Source organism: Agrilus planipennis, unplaced genomic scaffold (genome assembly GCF_000699045.2).
Source record: "Agrilus planipennis isolate EAB-ADULT unplaced genomic scaffold, Apla_2.0 scaffold49, whole genome shotgun sequence".
Lineage (NCBI taxonomy): Eukaryota > Metazoa > Arthropoda > Insecta > Coleoptera > Buprestidae > Agrilus > Agrilus planipennis.
Genome location: NW_020438913.1, coordinates 1,050,697 through 1,060,378, shown reverse-complemented (window position 1 = coordinate 1,060,378; position 9,682 = coordinate 1,050,697). Strand labels below are relative to the sequence as shown.

Genomic DNA, 9,682 nt, shown 5'->3' with positions numbered 1-9,682 from the left:
TTTTTAAAAAATTCAAAATAATTATTAAAAATTTAAAATTGATAATTTAATCGATTCGTAACATATCTTTTATATTTCGCGAGATAATTGAATTTGCAATTGTTTTTGCGGATTTTCTCCACTCCTATGCCAGGCAAATAATTTTCATTAACATATTCGTGTTCCTCATAAAATTTCCGATAAAATGACCCGTGTTTCAATCATTTTCTCCATTATAAGATACTATTCAGTCATTTCCCTCATTTGACTGGACTAACAGTCGTCAGTGTTAGGTCCTTCGTTTATTAGAATGACAATTACAGTTATAATCATTATAGGGTCGTCAGCCCTAAGACAGCATAGCCACGCACCTCCACTAACTATTAGCCTTTCATGCCTACGAGGATGTCCTACCAACCTATCTCCTACTCTTTCCAATACCTCATCATTTTTAATGTTCTCTATCCACGGTATCCTCATCATTCGCCTGTAACAGAAGATTTCGAACAATTGTAAACTTTTTTCACTTACAGTAATAAGTAACCGTAGACATTACAGTCTGTAATTATCGTTTGCTTTTCTCAAAATAAATATATACATTTATTAGCAATATCGTTTTTTGTTTGATGATTTGTCCTATAGACCGCGGAGCCCTGGGAATCTGCCCAGAGTAGCTAATGGAAAAGAGGGACTTGGCTTTTATTGTACGACTTCTGTCGTACATATAACCTGTTCCTATGTAGTTTTTACTCCTACCTCTGGTGCTCTTGATTATGACTTTGGCGTCTGGTTAATAAGTAGCTACACCCTCATAAATAATGATACATCATGTAATTTACCTCATAATCCTGAAATGACTGCATGTACACATAAGCTTCGTCTACTTTGTTGGTTATGAGAACGTCATACACGGTGCAGTCTGCTTTTGAATTTTTAAGTAGCCGCACTCTTGCGTCCCCAAAAGATTTAGAATACCAACATCAGCACGAAATAGATTAAGATTGATGAACGCATTTAAATTCGTCATTTCCCACAAGCTTTAGCAAACTAAAACTTTCCTTTACTAGCTAAAAGTTTCCTGCTAGAGTTCGTTATTAAATCCGGTTGCAAAAGTTTGTAGTTTATGCCACATAAATTAAATTGTTGACTATAATGAACATCAACGTTGCAAACTCAATCACGTTGAACGCAGTAATACTAAGAATAGCATACGTTCTTGGCTAGTAATTTTCAAAATTTCTAGACGCCGAGAGCGTCTTCTAGCTTTGATTGTGCTTTGCGGATCTTTTATAAATAAAAAAAAATGAAAATCAGCTGAATCATTTTTAAAGTAACAAGTTCTTCCTCCTTATGAGTCACTGTGACCTTGAAACTGTTAGCACTATTGCTTCGAGTGGTCGAAATTCACTTTTGTGAACAATTTGTTTAATCACTTTCTTTGTGTGTGCAACACATCATGCACTTCAACATATGAACTTGCTGATACTACTTTGCTGACAGCAAAAAAATATATATTAATATTTCACAACAATTGTTTCACCAAAACATTGGCTTCTTCAGGTGAAGATATTCTGATTAAAATTGTTGCAAAATTAGTTTGAATACTAAAAGTTTTAAAATTTTATGGGGTGGCAATAACGAACGAGAAGGATAAGGTAAGAATTTAAGTTTTTGAAGACAAATTGAAATTTAATAAAGGAGAACTATTTACATGAGGTTGATCGTTTAGTAATATATTTAATTTATTGTATTTATTAATATAAAAACTTTCAGTTAGGTTTAATTTATGGCTTTTTGGTAATTCTTTTAAAATTTGAAAATTATCATTAAAAGTGTGTTTTCCTTTATTAAATGTTCTGTATATGTAGAATCAGCTTTCCCATTTGTATAGCCTCCTCCTGTGTTCTGTAATCCTTTGATTGAAGGATTTCGCAGTTTGTCCAACATAGGCTTCATTACAGTCCCCGCATTCCAATAAATAAACTCCTGATTTGGATCCTTTATCAGTTTAACTGATAGAAATAGTTCTCCTTCATTAAATTTTCCTCCAAAAACTTAAATTCTTACCGTTTCCCTCCCGTTCGTTATTCCTACTCCATAAAATTTCGAAGCTTTTAGTATTTAAGCTAATTTTGTAATAATTTTAATTAGAATATTTTCACCTGAAGAAGCCAATATTTTGGCGAAACAATTGTTGTGAACTATTAATAAGTATATATTGTTTTGAAACTTTACTTTCGTTTCCTTTAATTCATTATTGAGTTTCAACAAGTAATGCCTTCTACCATTAATCATTTTTAAAGCTTTGCGAAAATCTTTATTGATGAATATAACGAATAGGTACAATTTAATTGATCAACTTCCTGTTTACTTTTAACGAGTGCTATTTGGTTAATACTATATTAAAACTGCTAAATGATCATTCTATTTGAATAACCTTCGTCGTATGGAAAATTTCAATAAACTGATTTATGCAGTTATATTGTAGTTATGTTTTATATACAAAGTTGCCGATTCGTTTGTCTCATTGTACGATCGGCAAACAAATTATGCCGTACAGAATTGAACAATTTGTGCTATGAATGCCGACGAGTCAGTCGATTACAACATTTTATGGCAGGAGTGAATTGTTCCAATTATTCGGCTATTGAAAGTGTTGGAACGGATACAAAACCGCGTTTTTGTAAAGTTAATTAAGTGACTAAAAGCTGGACAAACTTTTAACCTAACAGTTACTGTATTCAAATTTTCATGTACCTGTAAGTATGTATGTTAAATATCATTATAACAATAATACATAACTTGACTATGAAAACTGCATCACCAAGAAAATAGGGAGTCAAAAGGAACGATCACACGAGAATTAGGAGTTATCCTAACCTAACCTTCTATAAAAAATGTAATTTTTGACCATTTGAGATCACTGCTACGCGAACAAAAGGAAAAAATTACCAGGGTGGTAATCATTTCCGACATATTTTTGTCGTTCCCTTGAAAAATAGTCCTGAAATTATTATACTCTTTTTTGTTTGCTTCCTTTTAACCCTCCAGAGAAGTGCTTTCTTTTTCAAGAGCACTCCCTTTGAGTGTAGATACTACAATAAAAGGCTGAAGGGAAGAAAACAAAAAGAATTTTGATATATTTTTTGAAGATAAATCATAATCTAGGTACTAGATTATAGAAATTTCGAAATGTTCTAATTTAAAAACAAAAGAACACAAGCTAGGACCATTAAGGTCTCTAAATTAAGATTTTTAAAAATTTTGGTGTGGTTGAATAATTCTGAAGCCAGATTCGAACGTTTTTTTTATCTTTTTGCTTCTCCTGATGGTGTTTTCAAAATAGTCTTTTGGCTTTGAGGTTAGGATATTTCAAAATCATTATGTGTCCAGGAAATTATGAGACCAGATACACACACAATAACTCAAAGGAAGAACATATATGCTGTCTTAGTTTGCTGACCCTTGTGTTTTCCAATGGAGCTGTCACGCGTTGATAATGGCCACAAGCAAAATGGGCAAAAAAATTGTAGTGACATTGACAGAAAAGTACTGAACGAAAATTAATTAAAGTAGAACAAAAATATTGATACGTATGTAAGGGATGTTAAAGCTACATAAAGTGGAGACACAAAATTGGAAGTCGCCGATTTTTGATACCTATAGGAAGTCAGATAACTTAGGATGGAAAAAACGGTAGAATCATGCACAAAAAAGGAATAGCATAGGGTAGAATATTTTTTAACTCTTCTGTGCTCGCAAAATGCTAATCTAAAACTTGTAAGGGAGCACGGCTCTATATATACGAGTGTGATACAAGAACGATGGGGGAGGCAGAAAATAAAAAAATTTGGAAGAATCTGAGATGTGATGCGAATATCGTGAATTGATAAGACCATTAAGGACGTTTTACAATTCAATAAGGAAAATGACTGCTGAGGCATGAAAGGATAGTTAGAGGCATATTAGAAGCTAAAATGGCAGTAAAGAGGCGCAGAGTAAAGAGGCGCAGAGAAAGGCTTGGATTTGATTATTGTTCGAGACTTAGAGATTTCGGTTGCTCTAGTTTCTAGCTTTCGGGAAGTGCGAAGATTGATTCACTGAAGGGCGTCTTTGAACTGAAAATCTTGAGATGAAATAATTCCCGACATTTACAACAATATATTCTGCTTTCAAAAATGGCGAAGAGCCACGTGACCTCCGTGTGTATGCAACCAACAATACAAGATGCACAAAATGAATTCAAATATCCCTAGATGGTTGTGTAAAAGTTTAGAAAAAGGTATTTTATGAAATGTCAAAATAACTAAAATATTTAGTAAAATAGGAATAAATCAAAATGAGGGAGAGGCAGATAGGTAAGAATCAGTATTTTATTATCTATAATAAATAGCCAAAATTCACAAGGACAATTCCAAATTAACAAATACCTACACAATCGGTTATTAAAAATGAGGTCACGTGAAGGCACTGTATATACAAACGAACAAATACTCCCTCCCACCTTTATTAGCATTGATAGGAAAGGATCATTTGATTTTATCATCATAAGATACATTGCTCAACTCCTATATTCACATTAAAATAAATTTCGTTCAATTCGCAACGTTTAAAATTTGAATGGAAGACAGAATTCGTTCTTCCATTTTGTTTTTAAATTATGCCGTCCGCTTCGGCATTTAATTTTCCTTCGAATAATAGCTGAGATTTTTCCGCAGGAGATGATGAGGACCGCGATGAGTCTTTTTCATAATTTCCATCTCAACGATCATTTGCATAATGGCAATGGAAAAGCGGTGCATTTGCTCGTTGCCAACCCTTTGCGGTTGATCGGGCACTCGTTCACATCCAAGTGCTTTTCATACATCTAAGATATCCGTGCCGGTCGCGAACGCCGTCGAGGCGAGCAACGTCGGCGTCGCGTCGGCCGAAAAGACGGCATACATAATAGTTCTAGAATTAAAAGAAGTGCACTCGTTGCAAATTTTTCCGAACATTTGCAGGTTGTATCGAATAAATTGGAAGTAGCTATCTATAGATACCGATCTGCAGATAGGAAAAATCGGGGTAAATTGAACAATGCAACGTTCAAAACTATAAGACAATTTTTATACAATTTATTCTTTCCTAAACAATTTTGAGATGAATTTCAATCATCAATAAATATTAATCACTACATAGTATAAAACAAAGTCGCTTTCCCGCTGTCTGTCCGTATGTATGCTTAAATCTTTAAAACTACGCAACGGATTTTGATGCGGTTTTTTTTAAAAGATAGAGTGATTCAAGAGGAAGGTTTATATGTATACATAATACATGCATAATATAGTAGGGAAACAGTGATAATTTTAGAGGTTTCTAATGTGATGTCGTAAATAAACACAGTTTTTGCGCTTACATTGCAAACGCTGGCTGAACCCTACGAGATAGATCAAAATAATGTACTACAATATTGTACATCTTAAAAGGGTCTACAAAAAAGTCCGGGATGGTATATGTCTATCTCTTAGGGATAACCCACAATAACCATTTTTATCCTTTACTTTTTATGAGAAATAATGACTTATTTACGAAGCGATTTTAAGCAATACAGCATTAATCCTTATCCAATTAAGTACTTTTAAATACATTGTGCGTTTAATATAGATCAATATGGCCCTTTACAGCATGTAATTTAAATGAATATTTTCGAAAATATTACAGATTTAAAATGCAGGGACATAGCGGTTGCGGCGCTTTTATCTCACTGCTGAAGCCAAATTTCGCTTAAAAAGATAGTATTCGCACTACAACCAGTTTATTTTTGCTTAATCTTCAAGTAACAACTCGTACTCATTATTTTGTCTTCTATCGCTTCGTAAGCAGAACCATCTCATTCCGATCTCGCTGAAACTATTTTTAGGGACTAGACTTGTTCTAGAAATATTCTATTCTGGAATGTAGATTCTAGAGGATTCTGTCTTTATTTCATGCTAGCGCAATATCGGCAACCTATTACAGGTCACCTGACCCTTCTTCACGTATGATGGGTTGTTGTTTATTTCGTCATTTCAAATAATAATTATTGTTCTACTTTTGGTTCGTGTGTTTAATTAAAGATATTTGGCTCGATGACTCTACTCTCCATTTCCGTAGGTAACATATTTATTTTGTGTTTATGAACATACAACACATTCTTTCTGCTTTGCGGCTGCAAAATATATCATTTTTTTTTGTGTTACTGACAATGACTAAAAATCCATGAAATAAGAACAATATATAATGCGTTGTCGGCTTAAGATGAAAAAGCTTTTATTCCCACTTTTACTGAAATTTTAGTTCCTTTATTGTTATCGCAGCAAGAACAGACGCCTTTCTCGCCTTTGTCAGAATTGTGAAATCTTGCCCGTATGGGGACTTAATGACCTGTGAACACTAATGCTTGAACTTTATTATTGAAGTGGTTAATCTCAAATCACTAGGTAACATTGTTATTTCAAGTTATAATGCTTCAGGAAACTTCAACGAAGTACCTATACTTAAAATTGGTTATCGAAGATGTCCTTGAATACCAGAGTAGGTTGCAAATCCATAGTTAATAATGATATAAATATCATCATCATGATAAGGTCGTCAGTCCTAAGACTGGTTGGACACGCACCACTACCTTTTCCTATCCTGAGCGACTCTTCGCATTTCCCTAAAACTAGAACAACCCACGTCCTTAACTATTTGTGAACAGTAATCTAACCTAGGTATACCTCTACCACTCCTAACTCCCGTTTCTGTCTCTAATATGTCTCTGACTAGACCTACATGCCTGAGAAGGTGTCCTATCAACCTATCTCTCCTATTTCTTATTGACATCAATACGGTCCTCTGTTCTCCTATTCTTTTTAACATCTCTTCATTTCTACCCTTCTCTATCCACGGTATCCTCATCATTCGTCTGCAACACCACATTTTGAACGCTTCTAATCTTTTCTATACTGCTTTATATTTTTTATGAAATGACGAAATAACAAATAAATAATATTTTTAAACGACTTAAGTTTTTAATCTTAATTATTTTATAATGATGCCATGTGGAGATGAGATATGAAACGAAAATGTCTTCCATATTGTCTCATCTCATATATATATATGTCGAATCCAAATTATTTTTTCATTCTACTCTAAAATAGTGCTGGGTTAATGGTAATATTAAGTTCCACCGTTATGATATGCTCATTTCGATACACTTGCGATCATATTTGGTCGGTTGTTAATATAGAACATAGTTTTCTCTTGACAGCTTAAAATTTTTGCCAAATTGAAGGTTATCTTTCTTTTATATGTTTATTTTTCATAATACCGCGATAAAATTGTTATGAGGCATTTTTTGCTGTAATCAACGATTTAACGCGTTTACAGCCTGCATTCTACTGTGTAATCGGACAGAGCAGTGATGAGCAAAATTCGCGTTGGTCTTATAATCTTGGTTTTAGTCTTGCACTTGTACTAAGACCGAACAAACAAGACCAAGCCTAAAACTAAGACCGAATAAGCAAGATCAAAATCAAATACGCAAGACTAAACGACAAATTATAATTTCCGGTGGATTTATAAGTTAAACTAATTGTAGCAACTTTGGAACAAAATAAACAAAAATAGAAAATTTTGTCTTTAGAAGAATTACTTAAAAAAACATAATTATCATATTAAATGAGTAAGACGAAGACTTAACGTCCAAGACCAAGACCAAGACTGAGACTATATCAGCAAAACCAAAACCAAGACTGAGACTATATCAGCAAGACCAAAACCAAACTGAGGTTATATCAGAAAGACCAAGACCAAGGCTAACTCTAGAACTATTTTTATAGCAAGACCAAGGTCAAGACCGAATAGGCAAGACCATGATCATGACCGAGACGATATCAGCAAGACCAAAAGCAAACTAAGGTAATATCAATAAGACCAGGGCCAAGATCGAGACTATATTTAATTTGAGCAAGATCAAGACCAAAGTCGAATAAGTAAGACCAAGAGCAAGGTTGTCTCAATGGCTCACCACTAGGACATAGACGCAAGCGCTCCCAATTACGAAACGCGACTATCAAATGATAAGTCACCATAGTTTGTGAACCGCTTTGAAACCCATTTCTTATTTCTAGTGTCCGACCGAAAGTTCGGTTTCAGTTTCGGTTTCGGTCGAGTTTCGGCAAAAAAACGAGTTTCGGTTTAGTTTAGGTTTCGGCGGCAAACCTGCCGAAACTACCACCGAAACCGAAACTGCGCTCGGGAGTTCTCGCGCTCTGCTGGGTCATGTTCGGCGCGTTAAATTCCATCCAAGCGAAGTAGATTAGTAGACATTTCGCATCTTCAAAAGAAAAATGAGTCAGTTTCGGTCGGACACTACTTATTTCTCGTGTTTTTGGGGAATACAGAATTTTTCACGCTTTCACACTACAGAGTTCTAAACTGCTATCCTGATTGACGTAAAAGCTCAGATTAACTTTCCCTTTTGATATAAAACTCTTCTTTTTTTTAATTGAAACTAAGCCGGTTTTTCATCGCCCAACCGTTATAGTACTGTTTGTTTTCTGTCATGTAAATGTGTGCGTAATGCTGAAACTCCGTCAACCGTGAAAACTTTAGAATTGGGGAAAGAGCGCGCTGACAACTGTTGTTAAAGGTGCATTATTCGGTCGAACGAAAGACAAAGGACTAAAACGCAGTCGTGTAGTTTGGATTGCCTGTGAATAACAACTTCGTGCAGGATCCTTGTAAAGCCTGTAACCAGAAAATAATTCATTGCAAACTTATCTCACCCTTTGAAAAGTCGGCATTCAAAAATAACGTCGCTGTTTGGACTTCTCCCTTTGAAGTTCTCTTCAATTATTATTTGCATTGCGTTGTTTTGGTGAGCTATTTTATTAGTCCTTTTGTAATTTTAAAATAACTTTATTAATAAACATACGAACTTCACCGTTATTAATTTTTGATGGGGTTTTAATTATTGGTAACACTTTAAGGAATAAAAGAAACAATTAATTTATTTTAAAAAGTGATGACTGATTAAAACCCTGCCAATGATTCGTTAAAACTTATTATAAATGCGACTGTGACTTTGTTTGTTACAATTTCACGTCTTAACTACTTAAGCCATCATCATAAAATTTTGTACACACATTGTTAGGCGTACAGAAAAGGGTATAGAGTACCTTTTATGGAAAACAAAGAGAAATACTATTCCCGAGGAATAAAAGCATTAGTTTTTCAACTCATTTCAAACGGTTAGAGTTGTGACCTTCAGGAAACGTGCGCGAATAGAACGAACACTAGGCGTGAGGAAGACAGAAGTAGTTTGAATTTTGTTATGGCGCATCCAGGTAAAGGGAAGGGGCATACCTCTAACCGTTTGAAATGAGTTGTATGTAGGTAGTAGTAGTAGGCATATTGGCCTTCCGACATGAGCAAAGGAGTTTGGTAAATCCAAATGAGCATGTCTTTGTTACCTTACTCATATCATACGTAAATTGTTGGGAGTTATAAAAAGGGGCAGTATTTAATACTTATCATTCTATCGGGTTGTTCGGAAAGTCATTTCGTTTTTTCCCGACAGAGGATTTAATTGTATTCTTTTGCACCCAACTTCACATTTAAGCCGTATAATTTTTATATGCTTTGAGAGCTCATATAGCAAGGCTTGTGTGTGAAAAATTCCAATTAATTCTACGCA

The 9,682-nt window shown here is 34.5% G+C and overlaps 1 protein-coding gene across 9 annotated transcripts in view; it reads left to right on the top strand.

Annotated features, from left to right (window-relative positions):
- Positions 1-9,682, top strand: part of LOC108733410 (disks large 1 tumor suppressor protein) — a 436,917-nt gene that overhangs the window by 183,988 nt on the left and 243,247 nt on the right. Inside the window, exon 1 of one of the 9 annotated variants that reach the window (XM_025973526.1) lies at positions 4,275-4,337. The exons of the other annotated variants lie outside the window; for them this stretch is intronic. Within the exon in view, the coding sequence (XP_025829311.1) occupies positions 4,319-4,337 (19 nt within the window). The 5' untranslated portion in view covers positions 4,275-4,318. Of the gene's footprint in view, positions 1-4,274; positions 4,338-9,682 lie in introns of those variants that run through there. 9 annotated transcript variants of the gene reach the window in all.